Consider the following 19,512-nt stretch of genomic DNA (forward strand, 5'->3'; position numbering starts at 1 on the left):
TCAAGTCTGATTTAAGAACAGTGAGATCTCACTAACAAAAAAGAACCTTTGAAGTTAAATGTTCAAAACCAAAAAATCCTCCAACATTATCAAATACTGAGTAACAAAACCAGAGTTTGTTCTTTGTTTTATCTTCATGTATGTTAAAATCTTTAAGTTGAAGACGTTTTGCTTCTTGGAGGCAAAACGTGGCCTTCACAGAGGCCGCTGTCTTTAACGCCCCTCTTTGCTTTCTTTGCCAGGCGTGGTGACGGCGGTGGTCTTCATCGCTGTGTGCGCCCTGGCTGTCATCAGCCGCCTCCTTTACCAGCAACGGCGAGCCCAAAGGAGCGGCGGCAGCGGCATGAAGGACGAGCACAGACACAGTATGTGCACGGACTACAGGACTGAGCTGCACGTCCACAACACCATCAGGGACAGCGTGAAGGAGTACTATATCTAAAGGTTGGGGGCATGCAGCCTGCTCCGCCTCCGTATCTCCTGGGGACAGAGCCGGCAGGTGGAGGTCCTGCTGTTGGGTACTTCTTCAATGCGTTTGGGCGCCCTGGAGGTTCACGGGGACGCTCCGAACTCTTTCCTCGCTCCTTTACAAGCTAGTGGCTGAACCTTCGCAGCTGTTAGTGTCTTTGATGTTGGTGAAGTTGTCAGAATCGAGCTGCTGTGGTTTCTGTCATTGCAAAAATGTGTAAAAGCATCAGACGAGCGTGCTGCAGGGATGGACGACATGGCGGCGGCATTGCGGATCACACCCCTGGATATTTCCTACAGAGCAAAGGGACTCCCTGAACGGAAATGCGGAGGTCACGCCCAGGATCCTGCTGCTGTTTGGACCTCCGGTAGTTTTGAATGCTTTCCAAGAAACAGGGACAATACTGCCTATACTGTATGAGTGCCTAATTTGCATTTTCCTTTTGTTCCTTACACGTTCTAAGTCGTGCTCATAAGATGCCTCTGAGTCAGGCTTGACCTTCACCCGCTGAGCCATCATGCCGGCTGTCTGCAGCGGATCAGGAGCTCGAAACACTCCCAGAGCCTCACTCAGCAAACAAAGAGCTGAAAATGCTCAACAAACCAGCGATGAAAGACCCCTTCAGTCCACGTCAAAAAAAAAAGAACAACTTCAGCTGGAAGCACGTCAAACCTGGAGGTGTTTCGTTTGAAGCTGATAAGTCCGCCACAGTTCAAGTTTCCTTACATAAAAAGGGATTCTAAAAATTTACCTTAGCGTTTTTGCTAGCATCGTTAACATCATTAGCCTAAATGAAAATAAAACGAAATGTTGTATTAATGTGCTCACATGTGGACGGGATTTTTGTCCTATGTGCTTTTGTGTCGGTCTCACGCCGTAAGCGTAGCTTGTGAAGATGTTTCTGCCAGTGTAAGACACCATCTAAGTGAGGTCACAAAAAGAAAAGCCCTAAACTAAATACTTTTTTTTTCTTTTTTTATTTACAAAGAAGCACTGAAATGTCATATCCTGACATGAGTTCGCAGACTTTGAAAAAAACAACTTTTTAACAAATTAGCACCTCATTTCTTGATAGATGGCAAGTTTTTTATTTTTATTTTGCTTTCATAGATTGCTGATCAAAAATTGTTTCGCCATTTGCCGTGGTAATGTTAGAGAGTACCCAGTTTCATACCTAGCCTAAGATATCAGTCAAATTTGAATTGAGTTTCTGCTATAAATACAAAAAATATTTTAAATGACTGTAGTACAACCTTATCTTTGGATGAGTTAGAATAGGATCTGCCCTCTAAAGAGGTTTAATTTGAAAAACCACAATAATTTTGCATTAATGACAAGTTTGACTTATTGTTCATAAACATGAATGTTCCACAGATGCAAGTAGCTGGAGAAAAGGGAATTAAGATAAAGACTCAAAAGGGTTGGCTGATATAGGCCTTGTCCACACGTAGCCGGGTAACTGCTAAAACGAATATATTTCTATACGTTTTGGCCTATCATCCACACGAAACCGGAGGTTTCAGTCACTGAAAACGGTGCTTTTGGAAAACTCCGGCCAAAGTGAAGATTTTGGAAAACTTCGGTTTTGTGTCTGCGTGTGGACATGAATAACCGGTGATTTGCGTTTTTAAACGTCACTTTTTGCAACAATTAATGCATACACGTCAGTACTAGCTGCGAACTCACGAACCAACTCACGCGATAAGTCATTAAAAACACGACGATGAATGAGAACAAGTATTTTTTTATTTGATTCACTAAAAAAGGAGCATTGCGGTGACGTCACAGCTCTGTCTGGAGAGCGCGTGCCGCGCAGTCTATTGACAGTCTCAGGTGAGAAACCTGTTCAGCGGTTTAAAAAAAATAACCATTCCAGCAAGTAAGCTGCTGGACCTTTTTTGTTTAAAATCACGACGAGATGCATTTGAGCTTTGTTGAGCTCAGGACAGACACACAAAGAGGCGCATCTATTTCGAAAAAAGTGTTTCCAAAACAGTTTTGCGAAAAATGTCTGTTTCGATACGCCCCAAATGCCACCTACTGTAAGCGCATAAACTTTTTTTTCGAAAAATGCGAATTTTTTCGAAATTGTGGTGTTTCCATTAGGAGGATTTATTATCGAAATTCCAATTTGCTACTGTTCTGACAAGCTCATAACCGCGTCCAAGAGCGCAAGTATCCGGGGACGTGTGGATGGAGTTATTTTTAAAACGATCACGTGTGGACGCAACACTTTTTATAAAACGGAGGTCAGCAGATATGCGTTTGTAGAAACACCCGGCTACGTGTGGACATGGCCATAATCCTGAAACTCAGTTGGATTTATGACAGAAGAGAAAAGCTGCTGTGATTGGTCAGACCTCTGACAGGTGAAAGTTGATGACAGAGAAAAAGCCTGATGGTCGCTAAAAGAAAGCCTCGAGTTTTGTATCAGAGCATCTTGCATCGCTCTTTAACATAATTGTTTTAAATAAATCATTCATTTTGAGTCAAAGGCTCTAGTTTTGTAAAGATGGTAAAGTTAGTGTGAAAGTGATTTTTATAGTAGTTTTAAAGTAAATAAAAACGCAACGTATTGAAAATTTCCAGAACTATTATTCAAACTGCAGGCGATATCCATTTTATTTAACACTTAGAAAATACAGAAAAATAGAACTAAATAAAACGCAGTTCAATCACAAGGAAAGCACTTTAGTCTACTGAACTTCTCAGTTTTCTCAGCTTTTTTGTTTTTTTTTAAACAAGCACTTTAATTGAAATGTAATTGCCCCTGAAATTACTATTAAAGTCTATGAGTCTTGAATTGAATCTTAAAAACAACATTAAGTGAGCGCTAATAGCCATCCATCCATTTATCTTCTTCCGCTCATCAGGGACCAGGTCGTGGGAGCACCAGTCAAGATGCCCAGATTTCCCTTTCCCGGCCACTTCCTCCAGCTCCAGCTAATAGCATTGGAGATAAAGGCTACTTCAACATGTTGATCCCTTTTTGACACATAAATAACATGCTCTTTGAACTACCGTAAATTCAACCGATTTATGTAATTAACAGTCGCAGAAAAATGGGCTCAACACAGATATGTAACATGTTGCGTTAGTAGAATCAGCTGATTTTCGTTGCATTTCAGTGCAAAGTTGCTTTTTTCAGCTTCAGAATCCATTGGAAATATGTTAATTGCGTAAATGGTTGAAAAGTTACCGCAGTTAACATAAAGTAAATGCTGGAGCTAAAGGTCCAGTTGTTAAAGGGTTAAACGGTTTCCGTGTTAATGGGTTTCACTCCGACATTTCTTCAAAAATTTAGTTTTTGCTTTAAAAAAAAAAGATTGTCATGTCTTTTATCGTAACATTTTTCTACAAGTTTTGCTGAAATGCTAATGTTTTTGTTGAGGATTATGTTTCTTCTTTCAGCTTTTGCAACAGCTTTAGCCAGTTTAGCATCTAGCTAGTTTTCAACTTCAGCTAATTTAGTTTTATCATAGCATTTCACTTTATTGTTTACCTTTACTGAATTGTACTATACTTTCCAAAAACTTCATCAGCCAACTAAGATTTTTCGTGTTCAGCATTTTTTGGGTACTCTACAGTATTTTAGCTAGTATGTCAGCTGTTTTGAAAGTTATTTTAGTCAGAGGTATTATACATTAGACTCATTTTTATTGATTTAGCTTTCTTTAACATTTTTCATGTTTTTTGCTTTTAAATTGGTTTAGTTAATATTGTGTTAAGCATATCATTTTGTATTTTTTAACATTTAATTAATTGGCACTGACTGTTGGCTACTTATTCTCCCTTTTCATTTTAGTCATTTTTAGTTTATAATTTTAGCAGTTCTACTGTATAAATTGTTAAACTTTAAGCTTATTTATTTCGTTCCCTTTTTTTTGCCATTTATAGCATTGTTTGTCTTGTTTTAAGCTAGCAGCTTTCATGCAACAACAGTGAATTTCCCTCTTCCAAACCTGCTAAATCCCCTTTGAGGTCACGCACGCAAATTAATTTACAGTTTATGTCAAGAAAAAATTTAAAGAATTGAGTGCAGAAAGCTGAACTAATTAGCCTTTCAGCTTCTCATTCAGCGAGTCTTTCATCTCCTCAAACATTCTGTAAACAGACCACCGTGAAAAAAGTGTCAACATTCCTGCCATTTTTTTTAACATGTCAAACATGCTGAAGGTTAAAGAATAGTTTTGTCATTTATCCCTGCAAGCTTCACTCATGCTGCTAAATAATAACTGACAGCAGGTCAGCGAAGTGGAGAAGATCATCTGATGCAATCTCTAGACTTGGAATATTTCATTATAGTACTTTATAAAATAAACATGTCAAAAGTATTTGAAGAAATCTCTGTGCGTCACAGACCATCATAATGGATGTTGGGCAGCACTGCTATAACGCAGACTGTGATTCTGCCAACAGCGCATAATGGATCAGAGAGGAATCCACATGAGAACATGATCCAGAACCGGAGCTCGATGATTTTTAACTATTTATGCTTTTAGTTTTACTTTATTAGAAATCTTTTCTTCCGTGCAAACTAATTATTCCTGTTTTTCCAATAAAAACCAGAGGTGCATAAAGCTGTTTGATGAATGAGGCTCTGCTGCAGTAAATCTGCATGAGGTAATACTTGAAAGTTGCAGAAATAAGGACCGAAAGGATGCATTTTCATAAACACAAAAGAGTTCTGACGCTGCGGGCTGTCAGGAGGTGCAGCTCCATCGTCAGTTTGTGCTTCACGCAGCAGCTTCTTTGTTCTCCAGGCAGTGGTGAGTGTGAGTCCAAACATCTGCAGCAGAGGGTCGGATTGTACAAACGTTTTCAGCAGAAGCTTTCTGCAACCGAGGAAAAAAAAAGCCCCAACCTGCTACCTGAGTTTGTTTCTCTTTCATTTTTTTTTCTAAGTACTTAAGCTGTTTTTCTAAACCTTAACACTAGTAGAGAAAAATCCATACGTGCACTGGGGAGAAAACGTATTAAAGCATGGGTCAAACGACTGCTTTTCACAGATCTTTGCTTCTTGGAGGGGCAGAAGAAGGTTTTGACCTGCAGATGATGATCAGATTACAGTCAGCTGGTCTCATTTGGCTCATAATTAGCTGCTCTCTGACAGGACAAGTGGAGGTCGAGTCAACCGAACGCTGGACAGGTGGCTGACAGCAGAACTGTGATTCCTGAGTTTCCTTTAGCATCTTTGGGTCAATTTGCTTCTTCTCTACGGGGGATTCTGAACATCCATGGAGTTTGTGTTGTACAAACCACAAATCAGATCGTCTATAACCAGCCCCTCAACATATGCTTAATGCAAAATAACCTAAAATTGAGCTCCAAATCCTTTGTAAAGTTTGTTTTAACATTAGCTGAAGTTTATTTTATAGAGAAATAAAATCAAAATACGGTGAACCCTGAAAATATTCACAGCATTTCAGCTCAGACTTTTAATTCTTAAGGCCTTCATTTATTTTTATTTTTTAATTTCATTTTTTAATAACCTAAAAATGTAAAATAATGTGAAAAACTGTTCAAGATGAAGATTTTTCATCAGCTTTTTCATGCTTTGAACTTTTCTAAACTAAAATGTTGCATCACTCTCCAGCTTCTTTCAAATGTTGTTCCTCTTTCTTTTGAACTAAATTATCCCTTTGCTGTAATTTTAAAAAGTTATTGGTCTTCAGTTTTTCATTGTTGATATGCTGGCTTTTTTTTCTGGTTCTTTGGTTAGTTTTGTGTTCAGCTGGTAAATTGGCTACACTGGTCCTCAGTTTGTTTTGTTTTTGTTTTTTCAGTTTTGATCAGCTTTTTATTGGTCTTTGGTTTGGTTTTATATTTTCCATTTTAAGTTTAACATTTAACCTTGATGTGTATTGACATTTTAACATTACATTCTCCTGCTTTTGTTTAGTTGTTAAGGATGTTAATCCACTTTAAGAGACTTTTCAGCCTCCTTTAACTTTCCTCAGCAGATTTTTTATTTTATTTTATTTCTAATTGTCCATTTATTTCACCTGTTTCAAAGTTCAGTTTATTATTTAAGCTTCTTATTTTGCTCTTGACATTAATTTTTTTTTTCTGGCATTATTCAGCTAATTTTCACCTCGCATCACATTTAGCACTTTCATTCACGAGTTCTACGAGAAACGCAAAGAAGAAAACTGCAGAAATAAAAGTGCAGAAGTCTTAAATCACGACAGGAAGATGAGTAATTCTTTATAGAGGTCATGAGGGGGTGTGTTAGATTGGAACAAGACGCTTGCCATAATGACAGAGTCTGGATGCATGAAGACACCATCAAGCCAAACATCACACACGAGCAGAAAGTGAAGCTCATTAGAGAAAACATTTTACCCATCCAAACAACAGCTCCACGTTCAGTCAGCAAAGGAACTGGATGTGAGATGAAGAGGAGCCCATTGATGACGATGAAGGGTCTGTAGCTAACAGACCCCCCCTCCCTTCCTTGTGCATGTCCTGCTAGTTTGGGTGTGATAGAACGCAGATTTCCTCCTACAGTGGATAAAAACATACCTCTGGGTGTTTAGGTTTAAACGCAGTGTGTGGTCACTTCTTAATGATTTGTATAGCTGCAGTTTTATTAAGGATCTATTGTATAGATGTATAATTTATTAATAAAACAAATATATTATTAGCGCTCTGTTGTGTCGTTGTGTCTGCGATGATGCTCTTCCAACAGATGAATCTTGTGAAGTGCTGACAAACAGAGGAGGCTCACAGGCTGGCAGCACTTTGGCTGTAAAGCTTTAAAAAGGAATGTTCAGATCTGTGTGAAACCAGACTGATGCCAACTGACAACTGAGCCAGAGTCCGGAAAAGAGCTGCCATTTCTGCCAAAATGTCCTCATCAAAGACGCCGCTTTAAACAGAATGACTTGAGATTTCCATGAAGTCTTAAAATATGCTTTAATGAAGACCAGAAACATTTGTTTAAAAACGTTTGGATCCAAAAAAAACAGACTTCTTCAAGTCCATCAATGTTCTGAGCCGAGTTTGATGACTAACCTTTAAATGTTCAAAAATGTCATTCACAGTTAAAGATCCCTCTGATGAAAATTCAGATTTTTGAGTTTTTAACATGTTCGTGTGGCATTTTTCTTATGAAGGAGAACAAATGTAAAAAGATAAAATAAGATAAAGATACTTCACTAATCCCTTGAGTTCCCTTCTCATCGTGCGTGTGGAAATGCTCTTACCTTCACTATTAAATAGAGCCCTGAGTCCTACTGTTGTTTTTCTTCCATTTGATCTCACCACACGTTTAAGTGATTGCTGATCACGATCATTCAGGATTTTTTTTCAGCAACATTTCTTTCTCGAAGACGATAGGTCCCTACTATCCTTCCAGTTTTTAATAATGCATTGGACAGTTCTTAACCCACTTTCAGTAGTTTCTGTAATCTCCTGAGATGTTTTCTCTGCTTGATGCATGCCTATGACTTGACCCTTCTCAAACAGACTAACATCTTTTCCACAACCACGGGATGCGTCTTTCGACATAGTTGTTTAGGAAATGCAAACCAACTCATTTCACCAGTTGGGTTTAAATAACTTGTTGCCAGCTGAAAGATAATCGCCCATGCAGTCATTATCCAATAGGAGGCTCGTACCTATTTGCTTAGTTAAATCCAGGTGGCGACTTTTTTTTTGGCCAGGCAGTGTATATAGCCCATTAGAATGAGGCAGAATGATCTCTTGTAGCGGTTGGTGTGGCGGCAAAGTTGCCTTAGCCTCTTGGAAGACTCTCCGCTGTCCGTCAAGTACAGGACGGAGAGGATGCTTAGGATTATACATAATAGATACGAGTTTATTCAAAGTCATCCTCTCCATCACTGCTTCAAAAGTTTAAATTTTGTACCCAATTACAGAGCCAGCCTTTCTAATACGTTTGTTCAGTCTCTTTGTGTCACTGGCAGCTATGCTGCCTCCCCAGCAGACCAACGAGAAGAATAATGTGCTGGCCACAACGGACTGATAGAAGATTTTGAGCATCTTGCTGCACTCGATGAAGAACCTTACTTTCCTCATGAAGTAGAGTCTGCTGCAGGGCTTCTTGTACATGCCTGTGTCTTCCAGCTCAGTTTGTTGTTGATTGTTACTGCCAGGTATTTGCATTCCTCCACCTCAGTTACATCCTTGCCTGAGATGCTGAGGGGCTGGAAAGCCTGTTGTTGCCTTCTGAAGTCAATCACCATCTCTTTGGTCTTATCCATGTTGAGCATCAGGTGATTTACTCCAGCCCACCTCACAAACTCATTCAGCTCCGCTGCCGAACACTGGCGCCAACCTTCCACCAGAGGCAATTTGGGGTTCAGTGTCTTGCCCAAGGACACTTTGACACATGGGCGGGAAAGGCGGGAATCAAACCCGCAATCTTCCAATCAGAAGTCTATCGCCCTACCACTGCACTATGGCCAGCACCCTCTCCAGACCGAGGCTCAGGTTGAAGAGGCGCTGGACAACAGGATAACTGGGCGGAACAGGTCCTCAGGATCCTGGGGCTGATGCCATTGCAGCCAGGAGCCTTGCGTTGGTTAATTCTTTCCACCCGTCTCCTCACCTAGCAGGTCGTCACAGTCACCGAGGGGAGCTGAGTAGGAGTAAGGTGGAGGTTGGCTTCAGTCTGATACAGTGTGTACAGGGAGGATGAAGAAAGGGGGGAGGGGGGGGGGGTCGAGAGGGGTATAGAGTAAGGTGTGGTGGTTTGTGAAGATGCTGGTGGAGGGGTGGTGTAGACCTGGGCTGTTGGGGGAACTAAACCTTTTGAAGAGGATGTTCAGGTCGTTAGCTCTTTCTTTGTCCTCCTCACACAGCCAGTGATCTTCTTTAAGCCAGACCACACCTCTCTCATATTGTTTTGCTGGAGTTTTGCCTCCAACTTTCCCTTGCATTTTCTCAGCTTGTCTCTCAGTTGGTGCTCGACCATCTTCAGCCACTTTCTGTCTCCAGACCTGAAGGCCCTCTTTTTCTCATTCAGCAGTGCCTTTAGGTCACTTGTAGTCCACGGCTTGTTGTTGGGGTAACAGCTGACAGTCCTTGAGGGCATGATGGTGTCTTCACAGAACTTAATGTGATGCTGTGGATGTCATCTCCGTGGGGCAGACAGAGAGCGCCCCAGTCTGTACACTCAAAGCAGTCCTGCAGGATCTCCTCAGTCAATGGTGTCCACTTCATCCCCTTCCTTTTGGACAGAGGCATTCTCCTGACCATAGGGATGTACTTAGGAGAAAGCAGAACAAAGTTATGGTCTGACCTGCCAAGGGTGGGAAGGGCTGTAGCACTGTATGCTCCCTGTGCATTAGCAAAGAGCAGATCAAATGTTTTGTTTTCACGGGTGGGGTAGTCCACATACTGAGTAAATTCAGAAAGAATCCTGTCCAAGTTAGCATGGTTGAAGTATCCAGTGATTACTATAAATGCATGTGGTTGTTGGTTCTGTAGCTGGGAGATGGTGTTGCTGATGACGTCAGTAGCAGCGTCCGGATCAGCTGATGGTGGAATGTAAACACTGGACGCAAGACTTCAACGTCCTTGCTACAGACGCTTTTTGAGACACACATGTCTGGGATTGTACCATCACTCGTTCACATACAACATCATGCCTCCTCCTTTCTTTATACCGGTGGCCATAAAGTCTCTGTCAGCCCGCACGGTCACAAACCCGGGTAAAGCAACGCTCTGGTCAAAAGTGTGTGGATGAAGCCATGTCTCCGTAAAACACAGTGAGCTGCTCTCACGGTATTCTCTCTGGGTGTTGATTGTTGCTGCCAGCTCGTCCGTCTTATTAACCAGCGAGCGAACATTTCCCATGATGACAGCGGGCCTATGTTTCCACTTCTTTGCCTTCACCCGGGCTCCGGCCCGGCATCCCCGATGTCTTTTCAAAATTTTACTCAGGGTGTCATGTCTGACCTTGAACGGTAAAACAGGCCTGCTCAACGCTAACAGCTGATCGCGGAATCAAAAAAAGGACTTGCCGCTGCACGAGTTACACTCGGTTATGAGAAGTAAAGAGAGTAGCAAAAAAAAATTTAAAAATAGCTTTGAGCAAAAAAAAAAAAAATCCATGCTGATGAAAGTGGTGCTTTTGAGTCGAGCCAAAGCCAAATAGAAGAATAAGAACTGGGCTATAATAAATACTAGAGACAAACAGAAAGTCTGTAATCAGGAGCTGCTGCAACAGGCAGCCGCTTCTCAGCAGCGCCTCAGAAGAAAGCAATTCATTTTTGCATTTCTGAGTATTTCTCTTTTTAAATCGCTGTCAGTCAAACTGTTGAAAAAATTCTGTCCTGTTTAAATTTATGAGCCGTTGTGATGTCCAACTGTGATGTAGGCCCAAGAGTGTAAGGTCACTGATCTGCCCCTCCCAGCGTACACAAGCTCAGGTCCAGGAAAAGAGAAGATGGCATCTTCCAACTTCTGCAACTCAATGAAAGGCCATTCTGTTCAGCAGTATTCAAAAATAAACATAACAAATAAGCAGCTAGCCCCTTTGTTGTGTTTGACAATACGACAAGATGTTTTCACATTTCTGCCACGGCACTACAGCGCTCATCCTCATCTAAAGGAGACGTCGGCGTCTTTTCAGGCCACGGAGCGGCGCATTATCAGTAACGGCTTCCATGCAGAAGAAGCGGCTACTGATGAAACAATGTGGGGAAATTGTGGTTGGTGATTTTATAGAAGAGCTGTGGATCCAACTATTTTCCAATGAACACTGTGGGACTTCTAGTGGTGCATGTTGTGCAGTCCCCAGGGCAGACAGTTCCTACCAAGAAGCGCATTTAATTTGAAAAACCTGATTCCATTGCAGTTTTGTGAAATATGTCAATTTAGATATGCCCCAAAACCACCTCCTCCAAGCACAAAAACTTTTTGTGTTGAAAAAATGCAATCTTTTTCGCAAGTTTTGCGACGTGAGGCTTGAGAAGCAGTCTTAAAAGGTGGGTAGCAGAGGGGGCCGGTTAAAGCGGGCGCGGATGCGGTTCTGGACGCGTGGCGGGCCCTTCTCATTAATCTCCCCATCTGGCTCGGCTGACGTCATGCAGCTAACTTAGAACTGGTGTGAACCAGGGGGAATTCGACTCAGTTCTAGTTTAATGCCATTAATTAATACAATATTATTCATTGTGTCAATAGTATTCATTGCTTCTTGGCTACTTTTATTATTAGACACACAATAATTTTTTTAAAACACACCTTGACATGTTTCGACGGAGATGTTCCATCTTTATCAGACGTTCTTCTTCAGAGTACGACGATTGATGATACAAAATGTCTTCGTTAAAACATGTCAGGTTTGTTTAAAAAAATATATCATGTCTGATAATAAAATAACCAAGAAGCTAATGTTCATGATTGTTTTTTCTTTGGGATTACAATTTCCCCTTTGAATGAAATTAAACTGCAGGATCTCCTGAAATGACGGCACCTGTCCACACCAAGGAGGTAAAAACTAAATTTTGGGGGGAAAGATGTCAATCGGGCATCATGTTTGTACTCTCCAAAGGTTAAAGTTTCATCTCCTCATTAATCTGCTAAGCAAAAGAGTAAAAAATGTAACAGGAAGGGACTGACGGGAGTGGCGAGCACCGTCGATTGTGTGATTTAAAGTGTGACAGGACTCAATGCTTTGAGTTGTTTTCTCATACCGCCTCTAAAGACGCGTCACCTTCAAATGGCGGTTCCTCTAAAGCAGGGGTCACCAATGTAGTGCCTGTCATTAGTTCAAAATGTGTAAGTTGATTTTTCTTTAACATTACATAATCGATAAACATGGTACAACATAGTGAAAATGGGACATTTTCCCATGAAATGTAAGTGATGTAAGTGATCATCTGAAAATTTAACAAATACTGAGATCGCAGATTTAAACAAAAAAATTCCTAAGATGTGATTTTTGTTTCTTTTTTTGCCTTGAACAGACTTGTGTTAAATGTTCAATAACAGGAATCAGAGTTTCTTCTGCCCCCCTGCTGCTCTAAGAGCTGCTTCTCATGCAGCATCAGCAGAAACGAAGCTGCGTTTCTTAGCTCACCTGCTCTCTGCCGTTTCACGCTTCATTCCCGCGGTCCTTTCATCAGAAGGCACTGAGCTTTCTCTAAATATTCCTCCACTGCAAACCCGTGTCATGACTAAGTGGGGGTGAAAGCAGCGGCGGATGTGTGACGGCGTGAATTATGTTTAAGAAGCCACTCGTGACGGACGAGCAGCTTATTTGTGTTCGCTTTGAAGCCTCTGATGATGGCCAATGATTACGGAGGATTACAGGGAACACGTGTTGGACTTTCATGTTATTTCTGAGTTTCTGAAACGCTCTCCGAGTGTTTGTTAGTCAGAGGAGACGTTTGACATGTCAGCTCTGACAGCAGCAGGCGGCCTTTGTTCTATGAAAGCAGCGGGTTTGACTTTCACCAAAAGAAGCCTAATTTACAACAGAATAAAGACTTTTTTTCTATTCTGAATCATTAAACTAATACAATACAAAGAAAAGGGTGAAAAAAAAACAATCTGAAGATTGAAATATTAAATAAAAAAGCAAAAAAATATTTTTTTAAAAGGAAAAATGTTAAATTCCATAAAAGTCAAAGAAAAACAAAAAAAGCTTAAAGTAAAAAGGTAAAACTAATTATATAAAGTTTAAAATAGCAAAAATACTAAAGCAAAAGTTTAAAATATTACTTGAAAAGCTGAAAATATTCATTGATAACAATAAATATAAAAAGATTCTATAAAAGTTGAAATGTACAACTTCAAAAAAGACAACTCAAAATCTAGAAATGCTAATTTTATTATTCATAAACCTTTATATATACAAGAGTTTCTTTTGAGACTTGTTTATGGGAGGTCTGATTTTCTAAACTAACAAAAACAAACATTGAAACATTAAAAAAGGAAGAAGAAAAAAAAAAAATCACACAATATGAATACATAGTCATGAAATTAAGGATATTCATCAAAAACAGATGCAAGTGCAACAAATGCAAGTGTCTATATAATATATCACAAGAAAAGGGCTAAATAACAAGAAAAACCACTACATTTAATGCTAAAAATGCTAAATAAATAACAAAATCTGGTCATTAAAAAGCCAAAAACACAAAAAGGGGACTAAAAGGAATGTTGAAATTCAAAATCAAAAATTAAATGTGAACATTTAGCAGGAATTTTTGATTAGATGTTTAGTAAGAATCAAAAACGGCTAATAAAGCTGAGTGAAATAACATCAAATGCCAATTACAAACCCGAGATATGACAGAAATGCTAAATTAAATCTGAAATTCATGACAAAGTTTAGTTTTCTGTCCTTAACTTTTTTACTGAATCAACAATTCTGTCGTGTACGTTCAACCCCGGCGCTGCCAGACAAGAAAGTTGAGCGTGAACTTCTCCAGTGAGTGAGTTCGTCATTGACTGTTTCGATCAAAGAATCTGTTGTGATGTTGGAACGGTGTGTGTGTGGAGCAAACAGCTCAGAGTGTAAACGCTCAGGATGACTCTGCAGTCTGAACCAATTCATGAAGAAAATGAGAGGCCGGCGCTCGCCGCTTCATGTGCATTGTAGCGTTCACAAAGGGGCCGGGGTATAAATTGCAGGGTTGTGGTGGTTAATCACTATCCTGTGAGCCAGTCTATTAATCAGCGTAATAATCTCTCTGCTTGGGTGACAGACTCGTTCTGACTGCCCATTGAGGACAAGAAATAAAAAGAAATGAGGTGAGTTGGAGCCACAAGAGCTCATTTATTTATTGCATGGAGTTTGCTCCATTAATCAACTTGCATTCACAGTAGGTGCATATGAATGCAGTTTTACACAGAATTCTAAACACTCCTGATGAGAGTCATAACGTACTTTTTCCTCCTCAAAGCGAGGAAGATCAATTGAACACAGTTTGGCTTTTTCACACTGCAACATTTCATAAACAAAAGTCGCATGGAGCAAAGAAACCAAACAAGCTGAACTTCAGTCCACACATCATCAAATTAATCTAAACTGAATGCAGTCTCGTTAAATTCAATTATGTATCATCAGTGTGGATCGCTTAAATTAAATTCTGTCAAACACATTGAGATCTAATTACGTTCCATATTAGTTAAACATGATTGAATAAAGGTTATGAAACACACAAATATTCAATTACTATTTCATCCTTTGGGTTAAACTCTGTAGTGATGATGCAATTAGGTATGGAGTTCCACAGGGTTCTGTTCTGGGAGTAATGATTTTACATTCTAACAGCTGCTGTCAGGCAACATCATCATAAAATATATTAACTTTATTGTGCTGCTAGATTATGATTCACTGAGGAAAAGTAATCAGGGGTTATTGGAACTCCACCTTCAGATTTTCACATTTTAGCCTTTAAACACCAAAAACGTTTTAGGGATAACTAACAAATATAAAAATAGAAGCACAGCCACTAGATAAGTGATATTACATCAATGATCTAAACTGTTTCTATTCACACCATCACAATTTTCTAATAGTCACATTTTTGTTTTTGTAAAATAAAAAATTCATTTAAAGTAAGTTAAAATATATATAGATAGATAGATGCAGCATGTCCTCCACACACGAAACAGTTGAATCTTTAAGTAGTGGTGAATTCCGAAATCTAAAAGATTAGTGTTACTCTGCTGAAAGACTCAGACTACAAAAGAAAATTACTGCTACAAAACTCATAAATGCATAATATAATTATAGTATATCATTTATAGAAATATGTATTAGATAATAATTATAGGTAATGCTACAAGAATAAATAACTGCTATAATTAAAGAAAATGTACAAGAACTAAACCAAATGTTGGACAGCAAAAGTCTACCTTATCCAAATGAAATGAGAACTGTTAGTTTTTTTTTAATTCAAATTTACCACAAACAATGCTAGAAATGCTACTTCAAAAACTAAATACAGTAAATATTTAAGGCAAGTATTTAAGTCCCTGTAATTTTTAATGACAGAAAGCATGCTGAAGCTGAAACAGTTCTAACAAATAAAACATTTATATTAAACTTAATAAAAAAGATAATTAAAATAGTATGTATAATACATGAGTTAGTATGATTGTAAGCTTAACATGATTAATGAAAACTGTTGTATTGAATTGAAATCTACTGATGAATCAAAAACTAAAATGCTCTAAATGTACTAAAACAAAACTACTGAGCACAAAATTATATAAACAACTTGCAGAAACTATTTAAATCAAATAATTAAAGATAAAAAATTAAGAGTTTATGTAATATTTCATGAAAAAAAAACATTCACACAGCCAATGAGGTTACAATATGTCAATATTTAAAGTGAAAAATAAAAAAAGACGTGAGACAGTCACACTGCAGATAATATAAATGTACAACTTAAACATTCAAACTGTAGAAATTAGTAAATACATTGACAATTAAAAGTCTAAAAAGTTAAAATTGTGCTTAAAATGTGCATTTTATTATAATAAAAACAAAATACACTGAATCAACAAATTTATAGCAAAAGAAAAAACAATGTTTTAATTATTGCGAGGGACTGAGAAGTAAGACTTTGATGAGTATCTGGGCGCTTTGATACTCGCGATCTGCTCCCGAAAATCCTATTCTGAATATTTGTGACGTCCAAAATCGATGATTCACCATTTTTATAAATATAGTATAGTGTGTAAAACACTATCATGGGACTTTTTATTTTTTGCTCTGAAAGGCAGATAAGTTCTGGATTTTAAGTTTATGAACTAAACAAAACCGAAAGAGCAGCGTCATTGTCACCGGAAGTAAACAGATCTTCGTGTTTGGTGAAGCTTCGGTTTTTGAAGCAAGACTAGCAAGAGTTTTTTTTCCATTCAAAAACTAGGACTAAAGTTACGCTCACGGACACAACTTCCGAAAAAAAAAAGAATTAGGCTGACGCAATTCACGTGACTTCAGTGGATTCTGAAGCAACACAGCCTCGTGCTGATATGTAGCACTGCACAGCTGAAGGGTGGATGTGATCAATACAAATCAACTGATTTTGTCACGGGAAAAAAAAATATTTTTCATATTGGCTTTGCATCAATATGTAATACTTAAAACGTAAAATGTTGAAGAACTTTGAGGATGGAAGAACTGCGGAGAACATTTTTAGGCTTGTATTTCAATGATCAAAAACAATGGGGTTTTTTTATGCTTCTTATATTGTTTATATTACTCCTGAACTTAACCAGAAGGTTAACAAAAGAAAAAAGAAACTTGTTTAAAAAGACAAACCATATTTCTTTCTATTTAAATATTTGTGTTTTTAATCAGTTTTGTTGATTCTGATCTCCTGTTCTAAATAAAGGTATAAATGAAAGTGATTTAATACAAATATTTTGATTTTCATACATCCAGTAAAAAGAAATGCATACAGCAACAAACATATCAAAAAGTAAAAATCGTGGTTCAATACGTAAATCATTTAGCTTGATTCGTGAATCGAATCGCCACCTAACCATCAATCCACAGTCCTACTGAGAAGTAAACTAACTCATTTAAATTAAGTTAAAATTAGTTTGACTTTACGCAGAATATTTAGCAACACAGCAGAGAATGAACTTAGTACATGATAAACTGACTTGTCTGCTAACGTGTCATTTAAAACAGAAGATAGGAAAAGAAAAAGGGGGGGGGGGGGGGCAACATTTTACCTCCACATGATGTGCCATCCCATGATGCAATTCACCTACTGTTTCTCCTTATTTGCTTGCTCAACCTCTTTGGACCTGGTCAGGAGTAACCGACGTGGATCCGTACATAGGGAAACTCGGGACATCAGGTGGAGTTCTTCCTTCAGAATCTGAGACAGAGATAACACTGCAATTAATATTGTATATGTATATTGTATAATAGTGTATATTTTTAGGAAAAAATACAATCAACTCTTACAACTTGAAAAAATTTAGCTTTATATGAACAAAAAAATAATAATAAATAAATATTTAAAATTACATAGGAAGAAGAAGCAGTACAGAGCAAAAATAAAAAAAAAACACACACACACAATTAATATTCTACATCTATACATAAACTTAACGAGCATAAAAGAAAATACTGTTTATATCCACGAACAGAAGCTCATCTGGATCCCTAAAAACCCCAAACGCATCGTAAAATGGCCGCGTCATAACTACCTTTGCATTCTGCTAGCGGCACCTGTTAGCTAGCTAAAAGAAATTTCGGCGGGAAAATATCGAAAATGTAAAATAAACACATACACAGACATAAAAACTTGGACCACGGCGACTGAAAAATACAATTTTGTTAAAAGAAATAAAGGTAAGGACAAAAACAACACTTTAAATAAGTTTTAAAAAAAACAATTCAGTAAAACCGAGGCTTACCCTCAGCAGCTTAATGCGCACCGAGAGGAGAATGATATTAACGGGATGGCACTAGCGGAAACCACGCGCATTTCCGGTTTTTCAAAATAAAACGACAAAAAAAATGTTGCACATTAAAATAAAAAAAACATTAAATTTGTTAAACATTTATTAAAAGCAGAGATAAAATAGTAAATAGAGCACATTTATAATTCTTACAAATCCCAGATCCACAAGTAATGTCAGTATGAAAAAATTTGAAAAAACTAAAAATTATTTTTAATAATTTAAAATAAAGTGTTGTCAATAGTCAGTAAGATATTAAGATTTTCCTAATTTGACAAAAAAAATGTGTTAATTTAGAGTCGAATTCGAGAGTTTGTAACATTTTGTCCACATATTAACTAGATCATGCATGTCAGTTCCGGGGCTCCGTTCATAAACTTAATAATATATGTTCTCCAGCATTTCTAAAAAATTTATCTGCAGATTCATGATTGCTGCTGGAGAAATTCCTTTTCGCACTGTCTTGCGAATATTCTGTGATGCTTTCCAGCTCATTTCCAAAAAGCCAAATGTAAATTAAAAAAGAAAAGTTGTCACATCTTTCAGTGAAATATCAAAAAACTGTCATATATGCCTGGAGACTTTTCAAGAAGTTCAATATCAAGAGGCAGACAGTACTTGCTAACTTGGAATGAACAGTGTGAAAAATATACAGTATTTTTGTAAAAACTTTTTTTTTTCTTTATGATAAGACATGAAAAGTTTGCCTTTGCGATAAAATGTTCATTAAATAGTTAATTTGCATTTATAATTAGTAAAATAGCTCAAAAACTGTCAAAAAATGTTGGTCCTCAATCATTTTTATTTCACCAAATCTGGCCCTCTTTGAAAAAGTTTCGACACCCCTGGACTAGATCATGTTTTGTTTCTAAATACTACAATAGAACTCCTCATTGTTCAGGTGAGAAAACTCTGGTTGTAAACTCCCAGCAGCTGAACGCCAGCTGACCTGAAGCTCCGCGCAGCTGCGATTCTGCAGCAAAGCAGATTTAAGCAAAGCTAAGAGGGGGTAGAAGTTACAGGAGCTGACAACTTGTCAAATCACTGGATGAAAGTGACTTCTATCCAACCCAGCAGGTGTTAATCTGCTGAAGCCGAGCCGGCCTGCGTTCGCATTTCAACTCTAAGCTGGGCTTCCCTCCCCAGCGTGAAAAAACAAACCGCTTTGCGGGTGTTGACCGACACGGCCGACCTCGTGGGAGCAGTCGACGGGCTTCCAGGGACAGCCAGCAGCACAGAGCCTCATTTACATAATCACACATCCCAGAATACCAAATAGGTCCAAAGCAAGAGGGGATTATTTTCATGGCAAATGGAGGAATATTTACCATCAATAAACACAGATTAGCTTAAACTCGAGGGGGGAAAGTTGAAAGGAAAGAGGACTTCTTCTGCACTTGTTTTACTAAACTTCTATTTCATCATCTCCTGAAAGCTGCGAGGGCTCATTTTTAAATTAAAAAAATCCTAAGCAAACTCTTGATCTAAACTTGCGTCACGCTGGCAGCAGGAAAAGGCTAAAAAGAAAAATCAAGCAATTAAAGAATTTAGTGGATAAGGAGAGCAGTGAAGTCGATTTGTGACCTTTAGGAATGTGGTTTTAAATGTTATGACGTTCATGTTTCCCGCAG

At 38.3% G+C, this 19,512-nt stretch overlaps 1 protein-coding gene and 1 long non-coding RNA gene across 3 annotated transcripts in view; one reads left to right on the forward strand and one right to left on the reverse strand.

Moving 5' to 3' along the window:
• The window catches only part of cntnap5a (contactin associated protein family member 5a), a 163,705-nt gene extending 161,863 nt beyond the window's left edge, over positions 1-1,842 (forward strand). For both annotated transcript variants that reach the window (XM_024286056.2, XM_024286055.2), the window contains exon 24: positions 243-1,842. In XM_024286056.2, coding sequence (XP_024141824.1) covers positions 243-442 — 200 coding nt within the window. In that variant the 3' untranslated portion in view covers positions 443-1,842. The remainder of the gene's footprint in view (positions 1-242) is intronic.
• LOC112154850 overlaps positions 1-19,123 on the reverse strand; it is a 33,255-nt gene extending 14,132 nt beyond the window's left edge. Inside the window, exons 1-2 of the long non-coding RNA XR_002920723.2 lie at positions 17,837-19,123; positions 17,144-17,292 (exon numbers count right to left, since the gene is read on the reverse strand). This is a non-coding gene — a long non-coding RNA (uncharacterized LOC112154850). The remainder of the gene's footprint in view (positions 1-17,143; positions 17,293-17,836) is intronic.
• Positions 19,124-19,512: the final 389 nt, after the last annotated feature.

Source organism: Oryzias melastigma, linkage group LG21, assembly GCF_002922805.2.
Source record: "Oryzias melastigma strain HK-1 linkage group LG21, ASM292280v2, whole genome shotgun sequence".
Lineage (NCBI taxonomy): Eukaryota > Metazoa > Chordata > Actinopteri > Beloniformes > Adrianichthyidae > Oryzias > Oryzias melastigma.